This window comes from Symphalangus syndactylus, chromosome 8, assembly GCF_028878055.3.
Source record: "Symphalangus syndactylus isolate Jambi chromosome 8, NHGRI_mSymSyn1-v2.1_pri, whole genome shotgun sequence".
Classification (NCBI taxonomy): Eukaryota; Metazoa; Chordata; class Mammalia; order Primates; family Hylobatidae; genus Symphalangus; species Symphalangus syndactylus.
Genome location: NC_072430.2, coordinates 56282906 through 56297654, shown reverse-complemented (window position 1 = coordinate 56297654; position 14749 = coordinate 56282906). Strand labels below are relative to the sequence as shown.

Below are 14749 nucleotides of genomic sequence, written 5' to 3'. Positions count from 1 at the left end.
GAATCAGTCCTATAAATGGCTGATTTATAGAAGGATCTCTAAGTCCTTCTACCAGTGGGGCCAGAGGCTGGCGGGGGCATTGGGGCTGGGCTCCATGGCAGGTGATCCACAGCACTGTGGGATCAGCAGAGCCCAAGCCCACCAATAGAGTTTGGGGAGATTAAAAAAAAAGTTTGAAAAGATTAATCTAGGATATCATTATCTGAGATTTTACTTACATGATTATTTTTATCATCACAATTAGCGTCTAGAGGGCTACTTTCTGCATCTTTACACTCTTACGATCCACCTTATATTCACCTAATAATAATGAAATGTCTTTGTCTTTTTTTTCCTTTCCATTATGGATTGAAAACAGAAAAGTCTTGATTTTTTTTTTGAGGGGGAGGGGGGACAGTCTCGCTCTGTCGCCCAGGCTGGAGTGCAGTGGCACAATTTCGGCTCACTGCAACCTCTGCCTCCTGGGTGCAAGTAATTCTCCTGCCTCAGCCTCCTGAGTAGCTGGGATTACAGGCGCCCACCTGTAATCATTACAGGCCCCCACCTGTAATCATTACAGGCCCCCACCTGTAATCATTACAGGCCCACCACTATGCCCAGTTAATTTTTTTGTATTTTTAGTAGAGACAGAGTTTCACCATGTTGGCCAGGTTGGTCTCGAACTCCTGACCTCAAGTGATCCACCTGCCTCAGCCTCCCAAAGTGCTGGAATTACAGGCATTGAGCCACCACACCTGACCTCAGATTCTCTTAAGAACTACTTTCAAGTAGAGATGACTTTATTTTCATTAGGTTTGTAGAAATTGTATTTCTATTTAGAGAGACTAATTTTTTTTTTTAAAGGAAAAACAATCAGGAGATTGAGTTGTTAGGAAATTATTAGACATGTATAGCTTGGTGACCCTTTCAACCTTTCAAATATAAAACATGTTGGCTCTTGGGTTAAAGTACTCTGGTAATTTATCGTTATCATGTTCTATGATTGTAACCTAAGTCTCTCTTCTTCTTCTGTCTCCTTATTAACTGAGATATAATTCATGCTTTTAATTTCTCTAAGTCCTTCTACCATGAATTTTCTAGCTAAATTAAACATAGGAAACACTACAATAAGGAAAACATAAACCTAAGAAACATTAGATTTTATATAAGCTGTTGGAGATTGCCATTCATTCCTATTTTCGGAAATAGAGATTATGATAATTTAAATTTGAAGGAGAATTCATACAATATAATGTATCAAGACATGTTAGCGTTTTCTCTTGAGGTCTCTCCCAGTTATCTTGGAGTCACATGTATCTGTTAAAATAAATAAATTCATTGGGTATTCCCCATTATAAAAGTAATATATGTTCATTATAGAAAAATTTTGAAAATATAAGCAAACAATAAAAATTACCATGCTTCTACTGTTGAGTTATTGATTTTTATAATATAGAAAATCATAAGCCGTAAGTGGTCTCTGTTCTTAGGAAATATACACCCATCACCCCTATGCTTTTTTTCTTGGCACTTTATTAAATGTCACCTCTCTTCCTCCTGCTGTGGAGTGGCACTGTCTTAAGTTAGGAAGCCACTGTTACTACTCCCCAAACAGTTCAGCAGATGAAAACTAGATAGTTGGTTCTGTTGGTGTAAAATAAAAATATATTTAAACTTTGCTTCTAATAATATTAAATTATTTTAACACGATCAGAATGCCCAAAGTAGTCATTATTCTGACTTGAAGGTAATGTTGCCATGGTTTTTGTTTCTCTTTATAACTGGTTTTAAATGTAAAAACATAAATCCTAAAGAGCAGGAATGGAAAATGGGGATGGTTTTCATTTGCTACAATTTCCTGTGAGACGTGGCTCTAAACAAGACCCATATTTACATAACTCAATATAGTTTTACATACAGTGTTGTATTCAGCACATTTTAAAATTCTTTAATTTCACTTTTCAGTCATTGGTTTAATACTTTCATAGTAAATTTGTTTAATAACACTAGGTGAAGTTTGAAATAATTTTTGAATAATTTTACAGTAGAAACACCAGTTAAATCAGCCTTTTGGTAATAAATGTCGGAAAAAAAGTAATTATTTTTGCTGCCACTGCAAAATCAATTGTGTAACTGTTTTTTTAAACTGACTTTTACGTTAGTAAATTTTAAACACTCCTGAAACTTGTCAGAAGCAGGTTTTGGTTAATAGATATTTTCAGTGATGTAATGGGAACTTTTGGCAGTGAGTCAGAATATAATGGACTGTGATTAATGTTTTAATAAGTAGTTTTCTATTGCTCATGATGTAAAGGAGTAATGGTTTCCTGCTTGGATGGATAGGAGAATAGCAGGTGTGCGTATAGTGTTTTTAAAAAAGAATTGGGATACTTTTCTTAGAATAACATTAACATTTTTATTTGGTTAAAATGTATTATAGGAGATGCATATGTTACCACAGAAATCTAAAATTGATTTGGAACAATAAAATTAGGACATGATTACCAATGTTCTAGTTAAATCTTTTATTTTTTGGCCTTTTATTTTCTTTGAAGCTTTAACTTGAGGTCTCCGTAGTTTGATCTTGGTTCTTACTATAAGCTGTAAGGAAATCAGGGATCTCTACAGGATTTGATGTTTCTGAAATAAATTTCTTAAAACTTTCTCTAGGGGAAGGAGAGGGGACAAAAAGAAAAAAAGAAACTTTCTCTCAAGTTTTTCTCTTAAGGCTAGGAAATACAGATTGTTAGTCAAATGGAATAGTGATCAAGTAAGATTTCTCCATTGCAAAGGCCACAAGTTCAACATATGAACTCAGTAGTTCAGAAATTTGGAAAGTTAAACCCAGGAGATTTTGTGTCAGTCTTGGAATCTGAGAAAGTTTATAAAGACAAACTGGAAGAAATATTAGTATACCAGACTTGAAGGTTTGATTCACAGTTTGCTTTCATTTTTTTGTGATTTAATTTTGGCAACTTATATGCAGTAAGTCTGTTATTTTGTTGTAGGTGAAGAGTCCTAGGGCTCAGTAGATACATTGTACTTGGGAATGGTACTTTACTACCATAGATACTTTCTTTCCCATATTTGTGAATAAAATTGAGCATTTGTTCAAATGTACACTTTCCTGGAATAAAGTTTATGGTTTTTATTCCTGTCTCAAAGGGATCCTGATTCCCAATAGAGGACCTAGAGTAGTGGTCTCAAACCGTATTTCAGAATCACCTAGAGGGTTTTCTAAAATAAAGATTGCTGGTCCCCACCTTCAGAATTTGTGATTCAGTAGGGCTAGAGTGAGACCTCAGAATTTCATTTCCAACAAGTTCCTAAGTAATGCTGATGCTGATGGTTAAGGACTATACTTTGAGAACCACTAGTTTAATCTTGGTTAATAGCCTTCTAGACCGTTTTTGTTATCTTACATATTTTTGTTATTATACATATTTAACAAAAATGCTTCTGTTACATTATTGTTTTGCTACCTGTCTTAACCTACTATATCTTGACTATGTTTACATTTTATACTTTACATTAATACTTTAAATGATACATGTTTATCCATTGCATCATTTACAGTATTTCATAACATAATTTATTTAACCAGTCTTCAATTAGACGTTTAGGTCAGTTTTCATTTGTTGTTTTTATAAATAGAATCTTGCTAAATTTTTATGTGATCTTCTAATTATTTCATTAGCAAAAAATCCCTGGATTAAAGGATGGACATGGCATGGCACGGTGGCTCACGCCTGTAATCCCAGTACTTTGAGAGGCTGAGGCGGGCAGATCACTTGGGGCCAGGAGTTTGAGAACAGCTTGGGCAATATGGTGGAACCTTGTTTCCATAAAAAATGAAAAAATTAGCCAGGTGTGGTGGTGTGCATCTGTAATCCCAGCTACTCTGCAGGCTAAGAACCCAGAACTGCACTCCAACCTGGATGACAGAGCGAGACTGTCTTAAAACAAAACAAAACAAAACAAGATAAAAACAATAGATATATTTATAAGGCCCATTTGAGGTGTAAGTGACTTAACATCCCTGGCACTTGAACACTAATGAATATTATGACTGCCACTTTAAAAGAGGTAGAAGAAGTTTAAAGAGTAAAACAAAAAGTTTGTTTCAGAAAACAAGCAAATAGTCTAATTTTTTTAGTGATGAAAACTTCTGAGACCAGTAGATGTTTGTAAGTCAAAAACATTTATGGCAGTCTTTATAACTATAATGAAACTGGTAGAGAGTAATAATAGCCTGGTTTTTGTTTGTTTGTTTGCTTTGGGGGATATTTGCGATACAGTTTATTGGTATGTCACATACATGTAAAGTTTATAATTTACCCTAGAATTTATATTACTAAGTTTATCCTAGTATTAAAGAGCTTTTCAGATTCAGTGCCTGTTTAAAAAAAAAAAAAAATTGTACTCCATGCCTTGAAAATAGCAAAACTGTGATACAGATTAAGGTGGGTAAGCATTTTTTTTCTATTTAGAGCTATAATAAGAAAAAATAAATTGAGACATTGGTTCTTAATTTGAAAAAGAGAAATGAAATATTTATTCATCTACTTTTAAAATGAAGAAACAATAATATATATGTGAAATCTTTCTTCTATACTGTAGAACTAGCTACACAAATAACATCACCCTCCCTGACTCTCAAAATAAAATACTAAACCCATACAGAGAAAACTAGTCTGAAAGAGAGATCCACAGATGAGGTCACTGAAAGGTGTCCAACATCGGGGGATGTTGGGTAAAGCAAGGCAGGGAATGGGTGAGTGAGGGCAAAAGCTGACAACTTGGACACATTAAAAGTAGGTACTAGATCAAATTCAGTCTGTCCTGTTACATTGCGTATTTCTAGAATGCATATTTATAACATGAATTAGCTCACACATGAATGGTAAATAGTGGAATGACATCTGTATAATGTAGATTCCATATTGTAGAAGTTATTTTGTTTGCACATGATTTTTCCCAGTAAGTAAATGTGTTACATTGTTAATTAATAATAGCAGCTGAACTCAGATACAGTTGGCTCTCCATTCATGGGGTCTGCATCCATAGATTCAACTAACGGCAAACTGGGGAGAAATATTTGGGGAGAAAAAGGATAGTTGCGCCTATATTGAATGTGTACAGACTTTTTTCTTGTCAGTGTTCCCTAAACAATACACAACAACACCTATTTACATAGCATTTATAATATGTCGTATTAGGTATTATAACTAACCAAGTATATGCTCCCTGGTGTCCAGGGGGATGAAAAATAAATTAAATAAATGAAGTATATGAGAAAATACGCACAGGTTATATGGAAATACAGTGCCATTTTATATAAGGGACTTGAGCATCTGCAGATTTTGGTATCCTGGGGGTGGGGTTCTGGAAGCAATCCCCCACAGATGCTAAGGGATGACTGTATATGGAAACAAAAACACAATGGGATGCATGAAGCCAGAGAGGAGTAAAGAGAATGCTGTACAGGATGTCTAGTTATACCGTGTTTTTCCTTTTGGCTTAGTTTTGCCATGCATCCTCTCTTGGAAGTGCTACTTGTGGAATTCTTCCTAAGTTTTGCGCATTTTGCTCGTTTTCATAACTTAGCAACCTTATCCCTTCCTTACAGTTCCTTCCATCAAGTTACATTCACTTTTTTCTTACGTTTCTTATAAAACCTATATTTAGTGTATCATCTATTTATTTGGAACTTAACCAAGCTTTAAAAAATCAACTATGTTAATACTTTTTGGAGGAATAATTAATGTTTTTGTTGGGTCCCTGGTTATGTTATCTTTCATGTCTGGCTTCTTTCATGTTTTTGAGATTTATATTGTAGATTTTGTGTGGACTGTCCCCTATTTCACTTCTAATTTTTAAATTCACATTTGGCAGAATATAAGATCTTTCAAGAAAAATTACGTTATCACAGAAATGCCAGAGTAATGTTATAGAACTCTGGATCATAGAGTAGGGTCAGTCAAAAGCACTTTAGCACATAGAATTGCTCAGTGTAAGAGGAGATCTTTTGATGGAAATTCAGTCATGATTGTGGACTTTCATCACAGTACTGTTCATTTGGCCCTACTCTCTGGTTAGAAATCCCTAGTAGTTAAAAGGTCTTCTCCAGTTATGAGGTAAACTCATTACCTCAGAAATCACCCTTATTCTACCCACAAAGAGTTGTTAAAAGAGATATGAAAAAACCAAAATGCGTTTCCTACTCTCACACACCACACAGCCAATACTTCTGATACCAGGTGTTGTGGGGTTTTCCCCCCGCATACCAACCAAAGCAGTTTTCCAGTAGACATCAACTGGGTGTCCTCTAATTCAGTTCTGTTCTGACACTGTCTACCTGAAGATAGTATCATATACCACAGGTTAAGGGCTCAGTCCCATAAGACTGCCCTCCACTTCAGATGCCAGTCACAACTAGTAGGTTGTTACCTATACTTCTGAACCTAACTTGGGGGTTCCCGTAAACTCTTCGTCAGTTTTGAATAATTTGCTAGGGCAGCTCATAGAACTCAGGCAAACACTTAACTTATGTTTATCCGTCTATTATAAGGGATATTACAGAGGATATACATGAACAGCCAAATGGAAGAGGTGCATAGTTGGGGAGCACAGAACTTCCACGCCCTCTCTGACATGCCACGCACCTGCCACGGACCTCCACAAGTTCAGCTGTGCAGAAGCTCATCCCAACTCTGTCATTTTGGATTTTTATGAAGGCTTAATTACGTAGGCTCTGTTGATTATATCATTGGCCATTGGTGATTAACTCAACCTTCAGCCTCCTCCCTTCCCCAGAGGTCGGAGGGTAAGGCTAGAAGTTCCAGCCTGCTAACTGCATGGTTGGTTCCCCTTGTGAACCAACCCCATCCTGAGGCCATTCAGGAACCCATAAGATTTGCTTCCTTCAAACAAAAGATGCCCCTATTACCGAGGAAATTCTAAGGGATTTAGGAGCTCTGTGTCAAGACATGGAGTCAAAGACCAAATATTAGAACAAAAGATTCTCCTTGCAACCCTATCTGTAAGTTTATTAGCCCTGTGCCAGGGACTGTGGGCAAAGACCAATATGTATGGTTCTTATTATTTCAAAGTTAATTTACATGTTCAAAAGGAAAGCTATATCTTCTGACTTGATGTGGGCCTTTTTGAGATACATCTCCTTTATCAGAGGTCATCCTTTGGGACCTATTGCTTATTTGGCTCTGTAAAAGGCACTCAGCCTGGGATACTGTTTGAGGCTTAGACTCAAGACAAGGGGTAGACATGCAGAGTCTATGATGCTCTACTCAATTTTGTTAATTTTGTTGTGCTACTACCAAAGACTTAAAGCTATTTTTAAAAACCTTATTGAAGTAGAATTTACATACCACAAAGGTAACTCATTTTAAATATCTGATTCAGTGATTTTTGGTAAATTTACCAACTTGTACAACCATCATTACAATCAGGGCCAACTTCATGTATGTGTAACCAGTACAGTCTCACAGGGCCCCATGCCCAGAAAGGAGCCCTGAATTCACAAGGGGGCCCTGTACTTGGAGTTTAATACTCTGTGGTTGTCATCTTGAATTCTTAATAATTTTATGTTTAGATTTATTGTTTTGTAAGTAAAGTCTGATGGGACAATTGAACATGCTCTAGGGGCTTTGAACCACCTGTTCTTCCCTCCTTGAAACATGTTTTCGACCACATTCTTTCTGTTTCTGCTCATTGTTGCTGCCTCTACCCACAGTGAGGCTGTGGACACAGGGAAGGTCAGGACTGGATGTATGTGCCTTGTGTGCCTCTAAGGGTCTGCATTTACCCAATGAGTGTTTCATGACTGAGGGATACAGCATTAAATAGCAAATAAAGTACCGTGACAGGTCAAGCGAGAGACCCTAGAAGAAAGGAAAAAAAGTTTTCCTGCTTTTTAAACAAAGTGCCTGCATTTTATTTTGTACCGAACCTGACTACAGTCCAGTTTTAGAACCTTCCACAACCCCAGAAGATTCATCATGTTAGTTTATATTAACCCCCTTTCCCATCACCAGACTTGGGCAACCACTTAGCTCTTTTTTGTCTCCGTAGACTTGCCTATTCTAGACATGTGATATAAATAGAATCATAAGTATGTGGTTTTTGTGTCTGGTTTGTTTCATGTTTCTGAGGTTCATATTGTAGTATATATATCCATGTTTCATTTCCTTTTATTGCTGAATAATACTCCATTGAATGGATATACTACACGTTATCTATTTGCTTATCCATTCATCAGTTGATGGACTTTTGGATTATTGCCACTTTTTGGACACCATTAATAATGCTGCTATAAATATTCATACTGTTTGCATGTATGTTTTCATATATCTTGGATATATACTTAGGAATGCATGCTGGATCATATAACAAATTTGTATTTAACTTTTCAGAAACTGCCAAACTGTTTTACAAAGTGGCTGTACATTTTACATTCCTACTGGCATGAGGGTTTCCATTTTCCACATCCTCAGCAATGTTTATTATTGTCATTTTGATTATAACCATTGTTGTGAGTAAAAATTGGTATCTCATTAATTTGTTTTTTCTTCATGGTTAATGATAGTGAGCTTCTTTTTATGTGTTTATTACCCATCCATATATCTTCTTTGGTGTGATGTCTGTTCAGATCTTTTACTCATTTTAAAGTTGGGTCATTTGTTTTATTATAAAGTTACAAAAAGTTCTTTTTTGATTATGTGATTTTTTTAATAAAAAAATTAATAGTTAAAAAAAGAATGTCATTTTACAAAGCACTTGCCATATATGTATATGTATCTTACAATTCTTTATATATTCTGGATATCAGCATTTTATTAAATATAATTTGTGGCTGGGCACGGTGGCTCACGCCTGTAATCCCAGCATTTTGGGAGGCCAAGGTGGGTGGATCATGAGGTCAGGAGGTCAAGACCATCCTGGCTAACACGGTGAAAGCTCGTCTCTACTAAAAATACAAATAATTAGCCAGTGTGGTGGCATGCGCCTGTAGTCCCAGCTACTCAGAAGGCTGAGGCAGGAGAATCACCTGAACCTGGGAGGCAGAGGTTGCAGTGAGCCGAGATCATGCCACTGCACTCCAGCCTGGGTGACAGAGCGAGACTCCATCTCCAAAAAAAAAAAAAAAATATATATATATATATATATAAAATATATATTTTTTTATATTTATATTTTATAAATATGTTTTCCTAGAGTGTGGTTTGTTATTTTATTTTTAAATGATGTTTCTTGAAGTATAACACATTGAATTTTGATGAAATTCAGCTTACCAATTTTTTCTTTTATGGATCATGGTTTTGGTGTTGTATCTAAGACACTTTTGCCTAACCAAAGGCCATGAAGATTTCCTCTTATGTTTTCCTGTAAAAGTTTTATAATATTACCTCTTACATTTGGGCCTCAGATCCATGTTAAATTAATTTTTGTATGTGATGTGGGATAAGGGCCAAGTTCATCATTCTTGCTCAGAGATACCCAATGGTCCCAGTACCATTTGTTGAAAAGAATATTCTTTCCTCACTGAACTCGCTTTAAAACCGTGTGTTTTGCCTATTATCCCCAGTAATTCCTAGTATAAGCAAAGCTTTTTGTAAAGTCCTGAATTTTTTCTTGACCTGGGGAATATTGCCTTTTCTTTTCCTGAATTACACATATTTAGCTGTGAGCCTATCTGTAATAATAATAGCGAGCATTAGACAGAGGTATTTGTTAACTCTGAGGAATTTCTAATTTTAAATAAGAAAATTATGAGGAAACATTTTATATCTTTCCTGTCAATTTATAATTAAATTTTGAAATAAGTATTTATTATTACTGTTTTACATCTAGAAGGGTCTCTGATTCCCAGGCCATGAAACATTCTGACAGGAACCACCCTCTTTCAACCTAAAACAAACAAACACCTAACCTTCTAATGCCAAAAGGTCTTAATTTTATTTCACTCTTTAAACTCAAATTGTTTGCATTCAGAGGTCAGAAAAATATAACATGCTTTGGTAAAGTAAAACTGGCTTCCTTAATTACTTTTCCAGGTCAAAAAGTAGAGGTCATTGAGGCAGTGTTTAGTTTTAGTTGTGTTACAAACACTATCATCAGTCAATTCCAGAGTATTTGCTTAAGAAGATATCCTCCTTCGAGATCTTTATTACTAAAGATTCTTCTTCCATCTTTTTATTATTATTATTATTATTTGAGTCTGTTTCCTTCTATAGATAAGCTTTTCTAAGTCTGGGAACATCTCTTGTTCATTTTTGTTTCTCCATCTCACTATACTCTATCCTGTCCCCTCATACCTCATCCCACAGTGCCTTGATGGCACAGATGATTCTGAAATGATTTTTTAAACTGAAGAGAATTTAAGAGATATAATGGAAAGAAGTATGATATTGCCAAGTGCCAAGATTCTCCTTCCTTCTGAAGTATATTAAATGTAATTGTGCTGGGTGCAAGAATTATGAAGACCAATTAGTCATAATTCCTCTTTCAAAAGCTGACAGTCTGGAAAAGGGAGATTGTCATGTAAACAAGACATAAGAAGAGAGGGTCAAGGAACATTTCATAGAGATATGAACCTTCAACTTCATTTTAAGGATAAAAAGAGTCTTCTAGTAGCATGAACAGACCATTCCATCAGAGCAGAAGGGTTCAGAGATTTGACAGAACAGGGTGCCTTGAGAGAAATGTAAGTAGTTCAGTCTCACTGGAGCACAGGGTTTGTAACATAAAGTGACAAGAAACTAGTTAGGATCAAATCATGAAGAATCTTATTTATCATGTTAAGTATTTTGAGTAATACTTCTTTCCCCCTTTTTGTTCCTGTGTGTCTTAAATCAAGGTTGAAAACCACTGCTATCTCAGTAACTAGGCTCTGGACCATACACTCTTAGTAATAGGTAGCTATGGAAGAAGTTTCAATAATTGAGACATTCAGATTTATATTTTAGAAAAAATACTTCTGAAGGCAGCAGTATGCAGCATGTATTTGAGAAGCCTGAAGTAAAATAAAGTGCCAAAATAAGAGAGTTGTAAGCAGTGAGGATGGAGTTGAGGGAATAGATTTGAGACTGAAGGGATAGAATTAAAAGGACTTGGCCACTGACTTCAGGTGCAGGGTAAGGAATGAGTCTAGGAAAATTCCAAGGTTTTTGGCTTGAGTGTCTGGATGGCTCTATGATGACTTTCGTAGGGTTCAGGCTTCCTTCAGAGTTTTGCACAGCCTATAGAATATGCCACTTAGACACAAGTCTTTGGGTGAGAGCTACAGCAGGGATCTGAATGATTAAGGCAGCTGCTCAGGCTTGCTTTCTCACTACTCACTTTTGTTGCCTGTGTCAGGAAAGGCCAGGGAGAGAAATCATTGGGGACAGGGACTGCATTTATTCTGCTGCCAGAGAGTATGTGCAGCTGCCGCTTCCTTCTGATTCACCACTACCACTTGCCACAGCAGCTGGGCTGGACCAAAATAGGTAGACTGTAAAAGATTCTGTGATAACAAAGCCCGTTGCAGCACTGGGTGTAACTTGAAATGTGTTTTATTCATATTTCTCTTAACTTTTTCCTTATTTCAAAAATGTCTGTAGATACATATCTTAGACCTGAATTGTATATTTAATATGTAAGACCCTTAATATTTTTGATTTAGTCAGTGTGGGAGAATAGTACTACTTACTTTAATGCATATATATATATGTGTGTGTATATATATATATGTGTGTGTGTATATATCTATAACCTTTGACACTCTGAAAAGAGTTGCTTAATTGTCAAGGTAGAAGATTTTAAAAACGTCCTCAAAGTTGTTGTTTTTTTTTTTTAAAAACAATGGTGAATTAATTATATACTCCCTTAGATACTGAGCCTACTTTTTAAATTTTTTAATTCAGTCATTTTGAGAATTAAGTGTTATTTGTCCATTGAATTAAGTTTGCATGTAAATATTTGCCATTTCTAGAATATTCATACTTCTTACTCTTACTAATTTTTTCTGATAAAAGCTTCATGTTATAAGGATGTTAGTTTTGATCAATTTTGTATTACCAAGTTTTCTAGTATATGTCTTTAATTTTTGCTTGTACAAACCTATATATTAGGTTATATTACAGTTCTGTTATCTTTTTTCTTATGTAAGTTAAGTCTAAAATAAGACTGACACACTAGTTTTTTATTCGCTCATATTTCTCAAATTTTTGTTTCGTTTGTAGTATAAAATCACTTTTTTAGAGAATAATATTTAGTTTTTCTTCTATACTTGTAAAACTACAGCAGCCTTAAATTATGCTATAGGTGTTCATTGTTGGTTCATCATAAGATAATTAACACTTGCGTTCCAGAACTGTAATTCCACTTAGTACAGCATTTCATTTCATTTTTTTAAAAGAGGTTTCCATTTTTAGAAAATTTGGAGGTTTTTTCCCTCCTTTAAAGACATGGTTAAATAATGATTAATATAGTTCAAGGAACTATCTTAGGTGGAATGTGCAGGTATTTCAGCTCTGTTTTTTTTCTTTTCTTTGTTCTTTAAATGTTAGATAGATTTTAGTTTACCACTTTAGAAAACTATTTTTAACTGTTTTTATATATTTATATATCTTATATTGAATGCCAGTTAAGAATTTTATTCTGTGCTACTGACATTAATTTCCAACAGTTAAACATAATAGATGACCATACAGTTGTTATCTATTTCTTATCCTGTGCTCTAGGATTTATCATTTTTAAAGCTACGTGTTAGAGATCATACTTATTTCTGAATAGCTAAATATCAGTGTTTTGGCACCATAATTTGGTATATACTATGTTACATTTTCAGAAAATTTGATTTGATAAATATAACAGTAATCTTAAAAACAAAACTTTGAAGATATATGAATCACTTTGTAAATAATAATAATATGCAGTACAGTGTAGGAGTTGAGAGAAGAATTTTTAGAATTATATTGCCTGAGTTCAAATCTTGGCTGTTTTGCTTGGTTTATAACCCTAGGCAGGTTACCTACCTAACATTCTGTGTCTTTGTTTCCTCCTTTATGAAATGGAGATAATATCTGCACCCATCTAATGGGGTTGTTTTGAGTACTAAATGAGCTAATATATGGAAGAGGCTAGAATACTGACTGGTAGAATATTGAAGTATAATATAGGGAGTCCAGTCCCTTAGAATCTATTTGTATTATACTGTTTTTAGGTCTATTGAGATTTCCTACCTTTCCTTTCTCTCCTTTTTTTCTTCTCCTAATTTGATCAATTAGGCATATCAATACAATGATAAATTGTTGTACTGCCATTTTTCCTTATAATTTTGGCATTTAGTTCAGTGTAGCATTTATTTTCTAATTATTGAAATAAAAATTCAGTTTATCTTTAAGGAAGACTACTTGGTTTTCTAATGTTTGGAAGCAAACAAAGTAGCGGGTAAGATGTTTTGTCTCAGTGATTTTATTTGTGTTCTTAACACCAAGGGAAAGTCACAGGTTAAATTCTTAAAAAGAATTTAAGGAACAATGTAAAGAAAATAAGGGAGTACATGATTGACAAATTATCCCATTTATTTATTTAATAAGAATTTTAGTTTTTAAGACAATGAGATGTCCTTCCTTTGTTATTTAAGTAAAAAGCATAATCACATCTAAAACATGGATCTAGACAATCCCATAGCTATTGACAGTCTGAAGTCCTACCCATAATTGTTTGTTTTCCTTGTTTACCTCCCTGCTCTAGTTCCGTGCTATGGTATTCCTTTGAGAGGCTCTGTCCCACCCTTTGTCACCTTGTATATAGAATTTTTTCACTTAAATGGATTCCCCAGAAAATCTACTCACATTGTCTGGAAGATTTAAGGGTTACAAGGAGGGATCATATTACCCATGTTAACCTAAAAAAAGAAACCAGAGAAAATTATCTCTAAATATGTTTAGTTTTCTTGGGAATAAGAAATAAGGATTATAAAGTGGAATGCATGAAAGGGCAAGCTACAGGTGCATTCAGTGAGGGAAGAGTAAAGGGAAGCTTTTATTAGCCAAAAGGTAGAGATGTACATAAGCTGCTTAGAAAGAGAGTTTATTGGTTTCAGAAGTTCAAAGTCCAAGTTGTTGTCAATTCATTCGTAGAGATGCTGTTACTGGGCAAGTGTTCTTCCAAGAGCAACTTATCTGAGTTACTGCCGTCCTAAAGAATATATAGTGATAAACCTTGTCAAAGGCAGGAGATGCATATTTCTTACAGGGATTTTAGGACATCATTGGAAACAGACATGTAAGCATGAGCCTCCTTTCCTTGGTGCCTTCCTGGCCCTGTTTTGTCTGGGTCTGAAAATTGATTTCATCCTGGTATCTGCACCTTTACACCCAACTGTAAACTATGACCATGATATGGTTTGGCTGTGTCCACACCCAAATCTTATCTTGAATTTCCATGTGTTGTGGGAGGGACCCAGTAGGAGGTAATTGAATCAAGGGGGCGGGTCTTTTCCATGCTGTTCTCCTGAGAGTGAATAAGTCTCACGAGATCTGATGGTTTTAAAAAAGGGAGTTTTCCTGCACAAGCTGTCTTCTCTTGTCTGCCGCCATGTGAGACATGTCTTTCACCTCCCACCATGATTGTGAGGCCTCCCCAGCCGTGTAGAACTGTAGGTGCAATTAAACCTCTTTCTTTTGTAAATTGCCCAGTCTTGGGTATGTCTTTATTAGCAGCATGAAAATGGATGAATATAGACCATATGTCACATTGCTCA

General features: G+C 35.3%; 1 protein-coding gene across 6 annotated transcripts in view; it reads left to right on the top strand.

Moving 5' to 3' along the window:
- Window positions 1–14749, top strand: part of MNAT1 (MNAT1 component of CDK activating kinase) — a 244565-nt gene that overhangs the window by 195100 nt on the left and 34716 nt on the right. Inside the window, exon 8 of one of the 6 annotated variants that reach the window (XM_055289178.2) lies at window positions 6551–8754. The exons of the other annotated variants lie outside the window; for them this stretch is intronic. Coding sequence (XP_055145153.1) covers window positions 6551–6599 — 49 coding nt within the window. The 3' untranslated portion in view covers window positions 6600–8754. Of the gene's footprint in view, window positions 1–6550; window positions 8755–14749 lie in introns of those variants that run through there. 6 annotated transcript variants of the gene reach the window in all.